The 20,711-nt window shown below is 36.4% G+C and overlaps 1 protein-coding gene across 1 annotated transcript in view; it reads right to left on the reverse strand.

Moving 5' to 3' along the window:
- LOC134677997 (probable 2-oxoglutarate dehydrogenase E1 component DHKTD1 homolog, mitochondrial) overlaps nucleotides 1–20,711 on the reverse strand; it is a 45,675-nt gene that overhangs the window by 20,333 nt on the left and 4,631 nt on the right. The window contains exons 3-10 of the mRNA XM_063536442.1: nucleotides 18,496–18,661; nucleotides 16,248–16,464; nucleotides 15,721–15,882; nucleotides 11,689–11,762; nucleotides 10,690–10,803; nucleotides 7,532–7,645; nucleotides 1,602–1,709; nucleotides 371–528 (exon numbers count right to left, since the gene is read on the reverse strand). Coding sequence (XP_063392512.1) covers nucleotides 371–528; nucleotides 1,602–1,709; nucleotides 7,532–7,645; nucleotides 10,690–10,803; nucleotides 11,689–11,762; nucleotides 15,721–15,882; nucleotides 16,248–16,464; nucleotides 18,496–18,661 — 1,113 coding nt within the window. The remainder of the gene's footprint in view (nucleotides 1–370; nucleotides 529–1,601; nucleotides 1,710–7,531; nucleotides 7,646–10,689; nucleotides 10,804–11,688; nucleotides 11,763–15,720; nucleotides 15,883–16,247; nucleotides 16,465–18,495; nucleotides 18,662–20,711) is intronic.

A 20,711-nucleotide genomic window follows, 5' to 3' on the forward strand; every position in this document is an offset into this window, starting at 1 on the left:
GCGAATAAAAAAATAATACGCAAATGATAAACACTTAAAATAAAATCTTAACCCCCCCTTTCACCCGTTAACTTGAATTTGTTTCGCCTTCTCACTATCTGAAGGTTGTCTGGAAGAGATCGCTGTTTAGCGATAAGTCCGCCTGTTGTTACCTACATATTTGTACCTGTTCATACTTTTGTACCATTTCTTTTGTAGTGTGCAATAAAGCATTTTATTATTATTATAAAATCTTGCCAATAAATTGTTCTGACTAGTCACTGTTCTTATTCTTGCAGATTATTTCTTGACACCAGTGCAATCAGCCATCGTTCTCCTTAAGCCGGAGATGATAATGGATGGTAAGAGCAGCTGTATTGCTAAGTCTTACTTGCGGTTGTGTATGACCTTGTAGAGCAGAGGGTTGGTGAAGGTGGGGTCGTCGACCTCGTTGTGACCCCAGCGCCGGAAGCAGTTGTAGTCCAAGAAGACGTCCTTGCGGAACTGCCGCTGATATTCGAACGCAATATTTGTTGCTTTCTGGACTAACTGCATAACAAGAGTAAGGGTAAATCAAAAGTAAAAAGTTAAAAACAACTAAAGGATGGCTCACGCTAGACCCGACCGGCGCCGGGCCGGAGTTTCCTGCGCTTCGTTTTCTATGGATCCATCATAGAAAATGACGTGTTGGACGCCTCGGCCCGGGCTCGGGCCGACCTAGCGTGAGTCATCCTTTAAATAGAATGTCGGAAGTCAAATAGAAATCTTGCCACCTTCTGCCACGAGCCATGAATTTCTTAGACACTGGCATTTTTAGGACGATAACATTAAATCGATTTTGTGTACCTAAGAATCCAAATTAAATTTGAAATTAACCAATGAGTTATCTAAGAAACGTCAAGCAAATTAATCAAACGACTCCTAAAAATACCACATTTGTTTTCGAAACTTCCTTAACGGAAATAATAATACATTTTCATTTTTCATCGATATTCCCTCAGTGTTTTGAAGTACCATCAATCAACAACATTTCACGGTGAGACTACTTATATGTCAAATGTCTGTAGGTACCAAGAGTAAAAATATAAAACGGAACATTTGTGCACCCGATGCAAATTTTCATGAACGAGCTTATTGGATTAAATTGTTAAGACGGCGTCAGATTTCCCGACTGGTTTTCCTCCGCGCTTAGCTCTCCTCTGTTTCGCTTAGATTAGTCCCCGATCTAAGCCGGCTTAGGAAAAGATCGATCGATACGGTGGTCACGTCATTGTATACCGTATAGGTACAGCTAGTCATCTTCAGATATATCGGAACTATTATCAAAACGTTAAAGTGCATATTCTGGTATGTTTAAGAATCTTCCGATTATATTTGATGGCGATTTGTCAGAGCCACTTTTATAAAATTGAATTTTACGGAAACTGCCTAATTTAATTACACCATAGCGATTATAATGAATATCAAAATTACTGGTCGCAAATTTAATACAGCACGGAAAATATGTATGGTCTGAATGCCGATACTTGTGAGGGGTATAGCGTTAGTATATACATTATAACATTACACCGCATTACACATACTTTATAACTATAACATTTAAACATTTTCTGAATACTGACCTCTGGGTGATCGGCATTGACGTGAATGACGGGAGCCGCTATTGTCTTCGCCAAGTCTGTGACGTAACGGCAGGACCGTCCACGGTGAGCAGGCAATGTGAATCCCACCTGTAAAATATGTATGTCTAGTAAATAGAACATTAAAAACTAGAAACTGAATTTAAATTCTAATAACAACTTTATTGCCTAGTTTTTGACTCCTCGCCGGCCCCACATAGGTATAGAATTTCCTAAGTGCTTGTAATAATTAGTACCTATGGATAATTATTAAAATAAGTTGATTTTGGACAATGGAAAACTGGTTCAAAAGTACCCTCAGAACTCTGAAGCACCTCTTAATGTGCAGGTAACTATAATCAAGCCAAGCATCACCATTTCAATTCGTAGGTACAAATTAATGTAAAAATAAATCCCTGTCTCTATTTCTATGACCATAATGGGTCTGCAACATAAGTCACGATCACGGTGATTTTATGATTTGAATATATCTGAAGCAGAACATTCAATTTTCAGCCATATTTGGCGCGTGAAAATTACAATACCCCCGAGCACATTCGAACTTAAAAAAAAACCATTTATGGAGCGAGGACGAAGCGTCTGTCCGGTGCAGGTCGCATTTACCAATCGATTCTAGTGAAATTTGTGAGTAAGTTCGATAAATATATTGTTTATTCTTGGAAATTTTCAAAATGGCGGAGCTATAGGGGTTCGCGAGATCTACAGCTCACAGAGCCACTAGATATATTTAGGATAATATATGTTATTACGCAGAACATCTCGCTCGCACTAATGTATAAGTACTGACAAGCGAGCTACATGGGTGAATAATATCGACACGAGATGAAATTGCCCTCATTTTGTAAATTCGAATCGGCCTCCTTGTCGCCGTATCAGGATACGATCTGTGCTAAGTCAAGCGATGAGTTTAGTGAAGGGTTCATGTATCTACAACATTTATTCGCCTAGTACATTCTCATGAATATTATGATTCCAGAACCATCCTACGCCAAAGAGCCTTGCAGCGTAACTAATTACATCAATTACATCGTAACTCGACAATAAGACGATAAAGTAAACGTACTTACTTAAAATTAATTTCATTGCGTTTCGTCGTGTTCAAGTATGTGACATTTCATGCAATGCTATTTTCATGTCAAGAATCAAGACAACTATTAGCTAGTTACAAGGCACAAGACGCTTTCTTATTATTCAAAAACTGTAGGGCGTTTTTAGAATTAGAGTCCGTCACGTAATGGAATTCCACACACCAAAAAAAAAATTTTTTTTACTAAAAATGGGTTGAATTAAATCTACTATTTATATATTTTATGAAAATGTTACTTTCTTTCTATATATGTACATTATTTATATTCTTAATAAATCACTTTAAACTGAATGACAGCCAATGTGACGATCCATTACGTTACAAGTTTTAGGCAGGTTTTAAGTGAAGATCGGAATGTTTTAAGTGAACCAGTTTTTATTTATTGAAGTACAAAACAATATTAATTTTCTAAAAACGAATAACAACTGCAATACTAAGTATTACATTAAAGTTATTTAAAGAAGTCTTTCCAATACGTCACATTTTTCGTTTTAATTGTTGCTTTGCAATCATTTTGTTATAAAAAACGTAAGGTAAAGGTATTATAAAAAGTTGTTTTTAATAATTATCATATATTATTCTTGCAAATGAGATCGAAATCAGTATCAATTATTCTAATAATTAATATAAATTCTAATAAAATCAATCACAGCCACAGTAGGACAAAGTGACGTTATGGACCATAATATCGCGTTTAGGAACTACATGAAGGGTTTACATGTGCGGAAAATAGTTACTTAATTTAGTACTTAATGTTGTACTAAATTAAATAATTTAGTAATTAATACCTTTTATTATAGTTTAACTTAACAGATTTTGAAATTTCCTGCAGTAATTATACTTTCGACTGCAGCAGTATTGCAGCACGACAATACTGCCGACTGCATTACTGCTACAAAATCAAAATAGATATTGCTGCCCAGTTTTTTGACATTTTCAGTCAGCAGTATTGTCGTACTGCAATACTGCTGCAGTCGAAAGCATAACCTGCGCCTGCCAGCGTTTCTTAGGTCGAGCCGCCACTGGTGCTAAGTAATTACTAGTAGGTAGGTTGAGTAGGTAGAAGAATATAGCTAGATTAAAATTATTTGTGTCTTTTTAATATCACTCTACCTACTATATTTTGGCAACTTAAAATGACGGCATGTAAACCGTGCATTTTCATTCCATACGTCACGTTTTTTTGTTCCACTAATACATCACGTAACGTTTTGGATGTGACGTAGGCATGCCGGTTGGTTAATAAAGCGAAATAGCGGTCTGATCGTTTGAATTTTCTTAATTATAATTATTTCATATCATACAACACATACAAATCTAACGTAATTCATAAATATTTAGTCTATAATTGGCTCCTTATGTTCAGTTTAATTCAGTTCGTTGTGGAAAACAAATTTCTGCACAGCGTGACGCACAACCTACACTAGCTTTTTTCGAGCCCAATTGCCTTGTAAAACCTAAACACCGGGTAATTATAGGATCATAATGTTACGATTATGTAAAAATGCGTATGATATTAGTAGATTTTTGCTACTAAGTTGGTAAAAACTCCGTGACGTTGGTGGAAATTTCCACTACGTCGATTTTGAAGGACAACAATAAATTAAACTTTAATGCATATTTTTACTTTAGGTGCTAAAAAATAAGGTTTTAAATAGATTTTGGCTGGTACGATCTTATCACACAACAACCAGGTTCGGGCCTAGAAGGAGGCAGATATATAATATTTGGATCCAAAGTATGCAAAGTGTGCATGGGACACTCAAAAATCATCTTCTTTTCTTCAGTTTTTGTACATTTTCTTTACTTTAAAGTACCATTTAATCAGTTTTTTTACCATAAATACTCAGATAATAAATCACTTTACAATTTTTGTATACATGTAGTACACTTTAAAACAGTATTTGACGGTAAAAAAAGTATACCAAAGTCGTGGGACAGTGATATTTTACCCAAATATTTTTTTCCGAAAACGCCCTGTAGTGTGGGACTACACTTACAAAAAAGTTTTACAGTACAAAAGAAAAGAAGAGGGCCTCCGTTTTAACGGTAAAAGGGACTAGAATATTTCATTTTAGCTGACAACACATTACATATTCATAAAAAAATATAAAGGGTTTGAAGCACACACGTAAATGTAACTTTGGAGTCGCTAATATCCCAAGGGCTATCTCTGTCCGCATATTATGCAGGCGGCACGCTCATTAGTTACAATGGTTTACTTGGGTTTTATAAGAGTTTTGCATCCTTTACTTTAGAGTAGAGGCAGTTTCATGTTTTTACTTCTCAATTATGGGCCTTATGTATGGAGGTTTACGAAAAAGGAATCTACAAGGCATAAAAGGGTCGAAAAAGCGCATGTGACTTTAGGAGTCAAGTAAGCGTAAGTGTCATTAGGCAACTGTAAAAACTTACCATGAGTCCGGTTTTTGGTTACTTTGTCACTTAGGTGGTATAAAGTATAAACAATGCCGCTTTGAAAAGTACGTTTTAATGAAACCAGCATGCAACGTTTCAACGATAATTGTTTTCTGGCCACATCTGCCTAAAACCTACAGCGAACCATTCAAGATTTGCCGAATAATTGAAATATCTCCCCAATGCACAATGCATTTCCGTTACGGTATTCTGATTCCGAGGAAGTTGAGTTTTGCGTGTCGGACGGTATAACGGGGATCACGAACCTGGGATATACACGTGCAGCCTGCTTTTCCGGCACAAAGCTCACCAGTGGAATTTTGATATTAACTCAACGATGGAATCTCTCCATGGAATCTATTGAACAATAATAAATAATATCTTTTTCGGTCTTGTACGAAACTGGTTGCGATCAAAAACGATTTTCTTCTTATATGTAACCAGTGACGATCGAACATTTTTTGGTTGTGTACGAAACGTCTAAACCGTTCATAGAACCAGCAAAATTCCACTCAGTAAAGATATTCATGAAGCACCTTATATATTAATAAGTACTTTAACAACACGGGATTAGAAAACGTATGCATCAGCTAACCGCAGTTCCCCACAAAGCCTCGCATGAATAACTTCTTCCAGCGTTGAGAGTTTTGCTTCTTTATTCTATTTTGTATACCAAGATTACGCTATCCTGCAAAACATTGTGTATTCGTAGTATAGTATACATGTAGGTATAACAAGCTTAAGTCGCGGAACGCGAACTCTGGACAAAGAATGTGCGCTGTTTGTAATATACAGTAATTTAACTCCATAATAAAATATTGAGACCACGAATTTTGTGTTTTGTGTTACAAATGAGGGTGTTTGGTATTTATAAATTAACCCGTGAAGCACCCTATTGACACACGTGTGATGGTTAACTAGCCCACCCACCCACAATTACTGTGCAGTAATTGTGGGGCGCTCCACGGGTTAAATTACAATTTGTTAATCATTTTGTTGTGTTCGGTGGAAATCATAAATATAAACATGCCAAGTGGATGTGGCCGCTAATACGAATACAGACAGAAGTTAAGCAAGTAGATACTTAAATATGTAGACATGTATACTGTATGTATGTATACTGGAGTAAGATTGAGGCACTTGCGACGGCGACTGGAAGGAATATCATGTCAAAAAAATCGTGTTACATAAATAGTTACTTAGTCTCACTCGTATTTAGAAATCGCTGAGATGAGTTGCTGCTCTAGCTTCGCATGTGGATTCTTATATAAGTAGGCACTTTATGAAAATTGTATTGAAGTTTGCTTTCCATGAGAGCAAATAATAAAACTTTTGTTAACAAGTCGAGTAAACATTTTCTATATTATCAGAATAGAACTTTGATTTTGTCCACGAACTTCGTATTTCTATTCATACTGATGAAACTTTATATTGAAATAATTCAGGATTTGTTCGGATTTCGTCCGAGATGATAAATCAGCATCGATTTTACTTCACCATTGTAGGGTAAAAAGCTTCAAAACTTTTTTAATATAGTCAATACATAATGAAAGCCTTGTATCGACAGTAAGAAAAGATACCTTGTGAATAAAAAGGCTAAAAAGGAAAATTATAAGACAAAAATTGCGAAATAGACGGCGCGATTCGGGAAATGAATTAGAGATTAACTAGATACGATATAGTAAAGATTTGTGACTCTCCACGGGTAAAGGTACCTTATGGGGTTTGGGGATTATACGCGCTTTTAAAGTCGCTCCAATATTACTGCGGCGCTATGCGACGTAAGCGCCAGCCGCCATAAGGTACCTTTTGCCGTGAAACGTCACATGACTTTACTATTTCATATTTAGTGAATCTCTAATTCATTTCCCAAATCGCGGCGCCAGCCGCAATAAGGTACGTTTTGCCGTGAAACGTCACATATCTTTACTCTTTCATATCTAGTGAATCTCTAATTCATTTCCCGAATCGAGCCGATAGAATGAGATAGCAATATCACTTGCTCCCTCTAACGCATAAATGCATCCCTTGGAGAGGCCGGCGTTGGCCCATCGTGTAGAGAAGCCATAAGGGAGCCCATACATTCTACGACTACCACTATAGGTACGGCATTCATGATAGCAAAAAAAACCTTACCCGCCCTGCCAGTATGAGTGTTGCTAATCAGTACACATATAAATATATTATCTAACTGGCTTAAGCCCGCGACTTTGTCTGCGTAGAATGATGATTGCCGTGTTCTTTCTCGGGACTAAAACCATCACCATACCAAATCAAATTAGTAAATCGTTTCAGCCGTTTATAAAAGTGTTAAGAAGAGGTAACAGAGATAACAGATAGGCAGACAGAGTTGCTTTTTCATTTACATATACATATTATAATATTAGTAGTAGGGATATCATCTTACTTGGTTGTTGACGATGACGTGTATGGATCCGCCGATGTCGAAGTGCGGCGCACGGGACAGCATAAGGCCCTCTTGGTTGATGCCCTGCCCGGTGAAGGCTGCATCACCGTGGATCTGCGAATAAAAATGAAAAAACCGGGCAAGTGCAAGTCGAACTCGCGCACGAAGGGTTCCATACCATAATGCAAAAAAAAAAAACGGTCATCCATCCAAGTACTGACCCCGCCCGACGTTGCTTAACTTCGGTCAAAAATCACGTTTGTTGTATGGGAGCCCCACTTAAATCTTTATTTTATTCTATTTTTAGTATTTGTTGTTATAGCGGTAACAGAAATACATCATCTGTGAAAATTTCAACTGTCTAGCTATCACGGTTCATGAGACACAGCCTGGTGACAGACGGATGGACGGACAGCAGAGTCTTAGTAATAGGGTCCCGTTTTGCCCTTTGGGTATGGAACCCTAAAAAAGAAGTATATTATGAACACAAGAATAAAAACAAAGTGACATACGTGTCTTGAAATAATTTAGGTTAACCGGGATGGATAGGTATACCTATCCTTGGGTTAAATGCGATTTTTCTAGAATTATAGGAATATGGACATTGTTTGATGCATTATAGAGTATAGACTACCTTACTCACGAAAGTTATCCTTATTTTACGACCTTACTCTTTACTCGTACCTAGCTAATGACACCGCATTTATCCTTACTAGCACAATTTTCCCGGTTTGATAAAAGCACGCGATGCCATTTTTTCTGACAATTCTTCACGTAGGTATAGGTACAAACAATACGGCCCCTGCGCCCAGTTAGTGTGCTCTCACAATAAGGTTTTTTGAACATTTTACTGTGTTCTGATTATTTATTTATTCATTAACAATATTACAATTGTGTCTGAATATTGACTATATCTAATACTTAATCTAACATGCGTTATTTCTACTACCTAATACAGTAAAAAGTGAAATTACAAAATGTCATAACAAATATCACAAAATTCATTACAATATATCACAAACAATATATTACAACATATAACATAATTCATTACAAAATAATTATTAACATTTATTGAAATTATTAACGTTGCCAATTGTCGGTAAAATATTTAATGAACTCTTCAATGGAATAAAAGCACTCCCGCAACAACAGGGTTCTTAATCTATTTTTAAAAATATTCGGGCTAGTAATGTTCTTCCACTCACCAGGAAGTTTGTTGTACAGTTGTACACCCTGGTAGTGTGCGCAATGACTCACTACTTTTAAATTCGGCTGCAACTTACAATGTAGGTATTTCCTTCTGGTTTTCTCCCGCATTTGTCTTTCTTCAGAGGTCTCGTATTCTCCTAGGTTTTTAACCAGGTCAGTAAGGAGCAATAGAATGTACAAACACGGAACGGTTAGTATTCCCATCTTTTTGAAATGTTCCTTGCATGACTCAGGTTGTGAAATTCGCACTATGGTCCTTATCGCTCGCTTCTGAATTACAAAGGCTTTATGCATATTATAGTCATAGCTATTTCCCCAAAATTTAACACTATAGCGAAGCTTTGACTCAACCAGTGCTTGATAAACCATTTTTAGATGCTTACGATCAACTACGCGATTCCTAATGCTTTTGCGATATAATTCTACCCCCAGTCAGTAGCGACAATTGGATACTTAAATGGATTTGGGGACTCTTAATGAAATGTTGGCGGTTACTGAATGTTGATAAATTAAATTCTGTAAGAGTGGTTTTAATCCTATCAGGGAGGTTTTTGGATATCGTTTCAAATGAAGGTAGGGATTTCAATTCCGGAGCCCAATTCTAATGGGGTTCAGATACGTAGGTAAATAGTAATCTCAATTACAAAATATTTTGCAGAGAACGTGAATACCCTCGTACTTATTGATTAACTTTATTAGTGTCAGACCAAGTCTGCAACGATTTTGATAGTACACGCAGTGCAAGTGTTATTTATGTGTCATAATGTCATAGAACTTTGACGTTTCAAATAACAGTGCAAGTGTTATTATACGTCATAATGTCATAGAACTTTGACGTTTCAAATAACACTTGCATTAGTTGAATTGCATTGCGTGTGCCATCAAAAGCGTTACAGACTTCTCTTGGTCTAACTTTACAGCACATGCGAATATTTGAAGAAACAAAAAAGAGCTGTACTGTACCTACTGATTGTCATATGATGTAAAGCCTAAGTTTTTGACAGCTGAAATAGATGGGGCTGTACGGCGCCATTTGTATGTATACATATATGCGACTCCCCACGGGTAAAGGTACCTTATGGCGTTTGGGGCTTACGCGCTTTTAAAGTCACCCCAATATTACTGCGGCGCTATGCGACGTAAGCGCCAGCCGCCACAAGGTACCTTTTGCCGTGAAACGTCACATATAAACTCTTTATAGTACAAAACACTATGGCGCAGGACAGGCCGTACGCCTTCGAATGGGTTTTACGAATATAAATAAAAAACGTGGTACCTATATTTCCATCCTAACTCAATATTGGAGCAGCCATCGGGTCCGAGGCAGGAAATAGAGGATAGGTTGGTTGATTCAAGTCAAAGTTATCAACTTATCAAAAGGTTCAGTTACGATCCTACAACAAGTTCTGAAATCGAGGACAAAGCAAATAGGTCCAAAAAGTGGTGAGTTACTTTTTATGTACCAATGTAATATTTAGTATAGGTATGTTATTGCTATACAGCACAGTGCCTATGTACGACAACGCCGCGCCGTTATATTATCTACGAAGATATTGCAATATCAATATATTTCTTCACAAGTCTTTCAGGCCTATTCGGATTTCGAGATAATCACAAGATCTAGAGACGATATTTTAGAGATCAACTAGATCTACATTAGATATCGACTAGATGTGACTTGGATATCTAAGTCATAACTTGTCGAAATCGTTCAAGAGGACCTCCAGAATCGCGGAAACGTCAAATTTGACATATCTATCTTACAAATATCTTTAAATTATCCATATCGTAACTTGTTGAAGTCTAGTAGAAATCTAATTCATTTTCCGAATCGAGCCGTTTGAATGTTTTCTCTCGAATCGTTCCATAATCCATCGTCAATATTCAAGACACGTACTTATACCGTCCGACGAAGGCCATAATATATTTATTTTAAGAAATCTTACTTGCAAATTTAATACTTTGTCTCCCATCTTGGAGGAACCGTCTGTCGAGTAATCCCCTTCTTTCAACTGCAGTTGTTTCGATCGCGCCTTGCCCATAGCCACTGGGTTGGCGGCCTGTGAATAAATACATAGGTTTTAAGTATCAATTATATTAAATGAAATATTATCATTATCACTATTTCATGGTACCTTCCTAACTATTATCGTCATCTAAATATCCATAAGTCTTATTGGGCTTAGTAAAATGTTAATTTTACTGGACGAAAAAAATTTTCTTACGACGATTTGAACCCAGCAGGCAGACAGGCCAACTATTTATAGTTCGTTTTTTTAGCATTAGAAATAAGGTAAACAATCTTGATGTGTCTTTTAATTTAAAAAGACATTTTAAAAATAAGTTACGGCAAATATGTAACAATTATGAATCTAATACGGTCATTTATATTCTTCTGCTTTGATAAGTTTTTGATTTTTAAAAAGCGTTTTTCAATTAAAAGACATGTCAAGATCGCTTACCTTCTTGCAAGTTCTTTCTAATGCTAAAAAAAACGAACTATACTGAGTAGTTATTTCTTTTGGACCTTCCTGAAGCAGCTGAAGCTGTAGCAAAGATCAAGTCAAGATATTTTGAATGTAAATTAAATTGTTTATGGTTTTTTTTTCTAATTTTGTTTTAGCTTGTCACTATAAATTGATTAGTACGTACCACTAAAGTTGCAAGCGTTCATTGACATGACAGTATCATGTGTGCCACCGGCTTTTTATCCTGTTACTAAGATTCTGTATTTTGTGTCTACAACTGGTCAGAAGATGGGATCGGAAGATGATTATAAAAAAAAACACAGTAACATCCAACTACGTCGTTAGGTGAAATCATCTCCTTTTAAAGTTTTTATCAATCCAAGTGAAAATACATATAAAGTCACCAGTTAAAACCTTTTTCAAATTGAATATTTTGTTAAAGTGCCTTAAGTAGGTAACCAAAACGAAAATATGTACCTCCAAATGAGACGGGCAGTTGATGAGAGAAAATCGAACTGATTTACCATTTCGGACTATGTCTGATGAAGAACCTGCAAAAATACAAAAGAAATCAATCGAAACGTAAGAACGTATGAATAAAAAATTGACCGGTATTATTTACTGTTATACATGATTCATAAGATCATGTGATTAAATTACTATATTATAATGAAAAAGCTACATAAATAATCGTGTCGAAATGAAATATTATGACAATCGCATTATAGGTATTAACCTACCTATGCACAGCGAAATTAGAACCATGTAGATTTGTAGAACGACAGAGGAAATTGAACGCTAATGTACACCACCTATACACAAGACCTTACCTTACCTAACTACATTAAAGGCCTACTTTACAAAAGATTTTAACGAAGCCCAAGACTAACACACTTTGTATGGCTATTTACCAAACTGTAACAATACGAATAATATCTAACTACTAGGGAATGCAAATCGGTTATTTTTTGTATGGAAATAACCGCGGTTTCGGTTAAAAACCGATTATTTCCATACAAAAAATAACCGATTTGCATTCCCTAGTACACAGTAACACAAGACCTTACCTTACCTAACTACATTAAAGGCCTACTTTACAAAAGATTTTAACGAAGCCCAAGACTAACACACTTTGTATGGCTATTTACCAAACTGTAACAATACGAATAATATCTAACTACTAGGGAATGCAAATCGGTTATTTTTTGTATGGAAATAACCGCGGTTTCGGTTAAAAACCGATTATTTCCATACAAAAAATAACCGATTTGCATTCCCTATTGACTACATATTTACTTTCAATATCCAATATGTTGATTCAGTTATTCCACTTGCTTAAGTAATAGTACCAACTTTAACTACCAAAGTAGGTAGTGTAAACATACACACGTTGAATCCCACAACAGCACACCACCCACACACACACACCACACACCAGCCCCCACAGCAGTCTAACAGTTTTGGATTCGGCGATTGGATCCGGTCGGACATTTTTGTTGTCGTTTTATATATCCGGATACGATAAAAGCTTTTGGTCCTATGTCTGATGTAATCTGAAGGCGTGTTTCTGTTTTATTGACTGGATATAAAGCTCTAACTAACTAACTAACCGTATTTAAATTTACAATAAGTAGTGTATAGCGGAAGCAGTTATAAAGTTGACCCAAAAAATTTTTATTAAGCTATGAGCTTCATCACCATACATCGTTATCGCGGGAGCAAATACGATTTGACAATACTGAAAGATTATAAAAAACAGTCAAAAACAGAAATGACATTCGTATAGAGAAACGTTTATACCTACGACCTTAAAATGTATAATTATTTTATTGAATATCAATGCTATCTTACCTCCATACTTGACTTGATTGGTACTTAAAAAGATTACCTATTAGGTACGCAACCTTATCAGTCAATTTAGACATTTGTCAATCTTGACTGATCTTTATTTGTAACAACATAATCAAATAGAAGTTGCCTTTAAAATGCCTCGAAGGAAAATAACATGTGATGAATTTGTGGGGTTGTTTATACAGGATTATCCTGAGCTAGAGGCTCGCGATACAAATCTATTTTGCTCGAAGTGCAATATTAGTTTTTGTAAAACTAAATCTTCCGTGAAACGTCATTTTAACTCTGAAAGACACACTTCTCTCAAAAAAGATTTTAAGTTGGAACTGACAAAATTTCTAGTAAGCTGTAACATACCGTGGTCTCAAATAGAGAACCCTGTATTTAAAAATTTCATTGAAGATTGTGTATCTGGAAAATTTGAAAAAACTGTTCAGGTCCCTTCAGAATGTTTGCTGAGGCAGACTTGCGTGAATGAATTATACGACAAAGAGATGGATATAATTAGAGACGAATTAAAAGACGCGTATATATATGTAAGTGTTGATGAAACCACAGATGCTATAGGTCGTCAAATCGCTAACGTTATAGTAGGTGCTATGCTTGAAGATGATGTTGGAACTCCACACGTGCTGTCAAGCAAATGTTTAAATGAAACGAACAATATCAGTATAACTAATACTGTTAAAAATGCCCTGGATGATTTGTGGGGCCCTGGTCACAATAAGCATGACAAGGTGTTGTTGTTATTGACTGATGGTGTGGGGTATATGTTGAAAGCTGGCAGAAATTTGAAAACACTTTTTCCGAACATTGTCCATGTTACATGTTTAGCCCATGCTCTTAACAGAGTTGCCGATCAAGTTCGTGTTCTTTTTCCAGAAGTTAACCTATTAATTTTAAATGTAAAGAAAGTATTTCGCAAATCTCCGAAAAGAGTAAAAGCATTAAGAGAAATGTTTAATGGAATTCCTTTGCCTCCAAACCCAACAATTATTCGCTGGGGAACATGGATCGAGGCTACCATTTACTACAACAAGTATTTTGATGAAATAAAAAGCGTTATAGACACATTTCGTAATTCAGACGCACAGTGCATCGTCAAAGCAAAAAAATCTTTACTCAGTGCAAAAGTTCGAAAAGATGTAAATTTCATAGCAAAGTATCTGCAAGTAATACCAGATGCTATAAATAAACTGCAGTGCCAAAATCTATCTCTTAGTGAAAGTTTGACCATAGTACAAAATACATACAAACATATATCCAAATTAATTTTGAATAAAGATGGAAAACAGATTTTAAAAAAGTTCAAAGTGGTTTTGCAGAAAAATGCCGGATATGAAGTTATGAAAAAAATGTGTGAACTGATATCGGAGAAGGAGATAGTACTAGATTCAACGATATATCGTTCTACATTTGATTAATTCCGTCGTTTTAAAAACGCACCCATTACAACAGTAGCAGTCGAAAGATCATTTAGCCAATTAAAATGGATATTTACTGCACGACGCCGCAGATTAAGAGTAGAAAACATAGAGAAAATTTATGTCGTATATTACGAAAATCACTTAAGATCAACAAAAATTAAATAATGTTGTACAAAATAAATCATGAATATTTATTTGATATGTCGATTCCGGGTCATTATTTACTAACAGAGTGTAAAGCAAGATTTATGAACATTATGCAACAAAAACTTCGTGCTATGTATGATGAACTTCTTGGAGGCTTATAATGTGTAGGCAGAAAGGTCTGTTTTTACTAAACGGGCAGTCTGTTTTACCACTTCTTTAATAAATTTATATTTGCTCCCGCGATAACGATGTATGTTCATCACATATGTTCCTTGAGTAATTCTAAGCATTTCAAGCCTGGGAGCCAATAAGAAATGTGTGTCTACTCGGATTTGTAATGGATTCAAACTTTCAACCCCTTTTTAACCCTGTTAGGGGATGAATTTTACAAAACGCTGAAATTACTTTTCCTGTCTTTTAATAATATCCCCAAATACAAAGATTCAAGTCCCGCGTTCGAAAATTTTTTTGATATCCATACAAACTTTCAACTCCTTTTTCACCACCTTAGGGGATGAATTTTCAAAAACGCTGAAATTAGTTTTCTTGTATTTTAATAATATATCGTTTTACGAAGTTTCAAATTCCTAGCTTAAAATAAAACTTGAACCCCATACAAACTTTCATCCCCTTTTTAACCCCCTTAGGGGTTGAATTTCTCAAAATCGCTTCTTATCTCTTGTACACTTTATAAATGTAATCTAGTGTGCAAATTTCAACTTTCTATCTTTTGTAGTTTCGGCTCCGCGTAGCAAAAATCTCCAACCAAATTTTTCACCTTTTTACGTTTTTCTTGTAAAATTACTATGAAATTGAAAAAACAAATATCAGCAATGAATTCTACGTCTTTGGTTTATACGAAAATGATACCAAACTTGCCCTAGTACCCACCAGGATCAGAGTAGATTTTTTTTAAAGATGACGGATGGCGGCCGTCTTTGTACCCCACCCTCCCCCCCACTTCACGCTAGAAATGCTTAGAATTACTCAAATATCAGATGTGATGAAGCTCATAGCTTAATAAATTTTTTTTGGGTCATGTATGGCAGCGTTACATAACTGACTCCAGTATGTAAAGGCTTACTGAAATGCATGACCGTATCGCAGGCGGCGCCGGCCTCCTCAGGGAACTCGGGTTGCCCACTGAATTTGTGGAATATCCTCACTGGCGGACAGCCCAGCAGCCCTGTCAGGGTGTTCAGCTTACCACGATGCGCCATGTTCACTGTCACATGCTGGACTCCCTCTGAAAAAAAATAGATTTAAAAGCTTAGGATTGTATTGAAATAGGCTACATTCGAAAAAAAACATTTTGTTAATTAACACTGAGAAAACTTTATTATATATTGCATGGAAATATATGCCTATATAGAAACTTGCACATGAAATGCATGAGAGGTACCTGTGTAAATAAACAATTATGAATGTATGACCGAAACCGATGTCAAGGATAGAGCGAAGTGGAAGGAGAAAAGTAGGAAAGCGGTGTACGTCACAGTACGGGACAAACGCTAGGAGGATGATGATGATAAATATATGACTTCTTGGAAATCATGATCTTGGAGCTCTTTGATTATGTATACGAGCTCTTCATTATTGTAAACTGTTCACCTGAGGTAGTCAGTTCAAACAGCGTCGAGAAGAACGTTAGAAGCGATTCAGCGCCCTCTCCGCAATACCGCTTGATGGAGGGAAACTTCACTGCCAAGAACTTATCCCACGCCTGTGACTGCAGCAGCTCTTTGGCTATTTCCAGTCGACGTGTCTTGTCTATGTGGTCTACTCCGCTCTCCACTCGTTGTGCGAACCATTCTCGCTCGGCTTCTGTCTGTAAATAGCAAAAATATATTTTCACAACACCATCGCGCAATACAAGTAATAAGTATAGGTAAGTATTAATAACTTATTCTTACTTAAGAATCATACTTTGTATAATAAATCATAATTGTTTATTCTTTACTCATCTTTCTAAAGGGACCCACTGATTACCAGTCCGCCGGACGATATCGGCATGTCAGTTAAACGCAAAATTTGACAGCTCCGAACAACTGATGACAGGCTGATATCGTCCGGCGAACTGGTAATCGGTGGGTCCCTTTAGGTAATTTAATATTCACCATGTTGCCTAACACGAATCGAAGCAAAAAAATATATTTGTAAAGCTTTTAAGCTTTTTCAGTGTGAATATTAAAAGGAAAGCACTAAAGAGTGGTAGAAATAAAAAGGGTAAATAAGTTTTTGCAAAGGCAAAGTATTTTGCGAAATGAAACATGAATTATTGGATAAAATTCACTACTTGGCAAGTGTCAGTAACATTCCTTGTAATTTGTGAGTATACTTACCACGAAAGTAAAATTGCGAAGTGCATTGATGTCAAGATTTGCATTCATTTTACTTACTTTGCCAAAATGTTTGAATCAAACACTGACTGTTTCGCAGTTTGGCGAAGTTTTGTAATAGTTTTAAGTGTTTTTTTGTTTATTAGCAATAAATTAAATTAAATTAATTAATAGTAAGGCACTCACATATACACATCAATGTGAATGTAATTTATACAATGCGTTTTACCAAACTGTACACATTAAACAACTACATGCAAGAGATTAGCTAAGATGTTTCCCATAGGGTGGTCACTATTACATATTAACGTATCAATGTTTAAAAAGTTGATTCCCACAGTTTAGCTAGATTGTATATTTTCCGCATGCTTCCTGCTGGAACCGGTGGCTGTTGGACGCGATACGCTGTTAACAAACGTTGCCGTTGATTGAATTTCATAACCACTCGAATTCGTTCGAATTTGACGTGACGGTTCGGAGAAATTTTGATTGGGTGCATTGAAATTGAAGTTCAATGTTTTTACAAGCTTTTATTTACTTTCACCTGACCGTTGTCTGTCGGTCTGTAATCAAATCTTGCAAGTTAAATTTGATCCACTTCCCGGTTTCCGATTGAGCTGAAATTTTGCATGCATGTATAAATCGGATGACAATGCAATATTATGGTACCATCGAGCTGATCTGATGATGGAGACAGGAGGTGGCCATAGGAACTCTGTGATGAAACAACGCAACCTAATTGTGTTAGGGGTTTTTATAATTGTCTCGATGAGTATTAGTTGTCTGTCGTAAGAAAAGTACAGTCAGCGATAAAAGCTTGTACCAAAAATGAAATTTTTGCCAAAAACTTATATTTTAAACCAGTAAGTCTGAGGCTGGGGCATTGAAAAGAATAATAACAAACTTCTTATACCTACTTTAAAATGTTTGATATGAAGAAGGCGAAAACGAAGGGTTTGACACTGCATGTCATGCAAATCAATATAAATATAAACATATAATTTATACATAATAACCAGAAATGGATAGCAAGATTCATACACACTTCCTTGACTTTTTTATTCATAAAATTTCTATAAATAATTAGGTAGTTAGACTAGTTAGGGTGTCCGCTAGCTGACGCAGGTGCACAGAGCGGACGCAGGCACGTGGGTAAAATACATCACATGCCGCGCGTCCGCGCCAGTTAGCGTTGATCATACTATTTTTCGACAACCCGCTCTCCCGCTCCGTGCTCTTAAGCCCTTACAAAAAAAATCTTTTTAACTAAAACTAATGAAACAAAATAGTTTTGTATGTATTGTTGTGTTTTGTGTATATGTTGTATATTATTATTCTTTAATGTGATTTGTAAATTTTTCAATTTTAATGGTAATTTTAGTAGAATATATTTAAATGTAATTTTATTAACGTTGTGTAATCAACATGTAAATAATGTAAAAATATGAGCATAATTAGCTTGAAATAAATAATTTTTTTTTTAATTTTTTTTTTTAAATTAAAGAAATGTCAATGGATACCTCTAAATGTGTGAATTCATAAGAAATCGGTCCGCAGTATATCCGCTCGAGCTGGTCGACGAGGTCGGCCACGGCGCGCTTGCCGTCGGCGCCGTACACGATGCCCGCGTCAACAGCGTCCTGCGCCGACAGCCCGTATCGGGACGGCTCCAACACTTTCAAGTTCCTGAAACAATTATGGTCATACACATATAGGGTTGCCATACGTCCGGTTTTGTCCGGACATGTCAGGATTTTTGACCCTTTGTCCGGATTGCGGCCGGACTTGGCAAGTGTCTGGATTTTTAGGAATGACCTTAAAAAAATGTTTACGTGATATATTTATTACAAAGTTAACAAAGCATTAGTAAGTAATCAACGAAAACAATAATATTTCTTTCAACGATACATCGAGTAAATCTCTGTTACAAGAAATGTCCGGATTTTTAGGGTGATGTCAGGATTTTTATCAGGACATTTAATTATTCCATATGGCAACCACACCACTATACACATAACACTTCACAACTCATCACGTACACTACACTCAAATCTTTCCCGGATCACTTAACTACACACCCAGAAACAACGCGTATACCGATAGCGCCGAGTTTCTGGCAACAAAACACTTTACAGGGTGGAGGGGTTTAGTCCGTAGGCGGCTGGGAGGAAAATCTCCAACGCAGCCGAGTCGGGCATGCTGCCGGATACCGGGCCGGCAGTATCCAATGAGGATTACCTCCACCTCTGACAAAAAAAAAACCAAAAATTGACACTGAGAACAATTGCTAACAGTAGGTATGTGTGCAGATAAGTAATGAATTTATAATAAAGGTCATTATAGACAAGAAATACCCCGTTATGCGGACAAGTGTTCAATGAGAAAATACACAAGAGACGGGAACCTAATTCAGCGTATGAACCGAGTACAGTCAGTGTTTTACGTTTTCCATGACCCGAATCCCTTTAAGATCCACATAAAGAAATTTGTGACCCTCTTACACTTTTCAACTGCTAGGGGTCACGAATCAAAGGTTGACAAATATTGACTTAGGTCATCTGCTAGCACAATGCCTGATATCATAGGTATACATTGCCAAACATTTTTATAGTCTTTTATGTAACGGTTTTTTAGGGTTCCGTACCCAAAGGGTAAAACGGGACCCTATTACTAAGACTCTGCTGTCCGTCCGTCTGTCCGTCTGTCCGTCCGTCTGTCACCAGACTGTATCTCACGAACCGTGATAGTTAGACATACAACAAACGTGATTTTTGACCGAAGTTAAGCAACGTCGGGCGGGGTCAGTACTTGGATGGGTGACCGTTTTTTTGCCTTTTTTTGCATTATGGTACGGAACCTTTCGTGCGCGAGTCCGACTCGCACTTGCCCGGTTTTTAATACAAGTTCTCTATATTACTAGTAGTACTAAGTACTAATTAACTTTAACGAATCTCAAATAAATTTTAATTGGAATAGAGTTGCATTTGATTTGTTTCGTCTTGCATAGATCAAAGCGTTATTATAATTATATGATGATGAAATATTTTTCATTAATTTAAACGGCAGCAAAATATGCTATAAGTAATTTATAAATCTTAAAAATAATATTTGCACAAAAGTGATATTGTGTTGTAAAACTGGTAGCAATTACATATTGTAGGTAAGAGGAATATCATTTTACTAAAAGATATGTATAAGCATGACCTGTGGCCTATTTTATAAAGCTACAAGTTACAATTTACAAGCGGAAGTCTCTTTCTAACCCTATGTGTTAGAACGAGACTTCCGCTTGTAAATTGTAACTTGTAGCTTTATAAAATAGGCCACTGGGAGCAATAACAATTTGACTAGGCACATCATCTAGACAGGTCCTGTAATAGCTCCGAAGGGAGCTATTACAGGGTTATAGCTGTATGCCTAAGTCGTAAGGTGTGCCGGTAGTTTGGCTAAAACACTAAAACGCTTTATCCAGGGTCCGCGCCGAGCCGTATAACTAATTATACAGGGTGGTCCAAACCTAGACGTCCAAACTTTTTTTTAGATTCCTCACGTCATGGGCTATCAGAATATACCCCTATGTATGTTGTTAGCCGATTTTTCGTAGTAACTTTTAACTTTTGAAATTCCGGGTTTCCTATGTAGGGTGGCTAAAAAATAACTGCATTTCCGTTGCCAGGGAGGTTTTGGGATTATACTGAGCAACTATTACTATGGGACCAACCATGAAATTGCGAAA

The sequence above is a fragment of the Cydia fagiglandana genome, chromosome 2 (assembly GCF_963556715.1).
Source record: "Cydia fagiglandana chromosome 2, ilCydFagi1.1, whole genome shotgun sequence".
NCBI classification, from domain to species: Eukaryota; Metazoa; Arthropoda; class Insecta; order Lepidoptera; family Tortricidae; genus Cydia; species Cydia fagiglandana.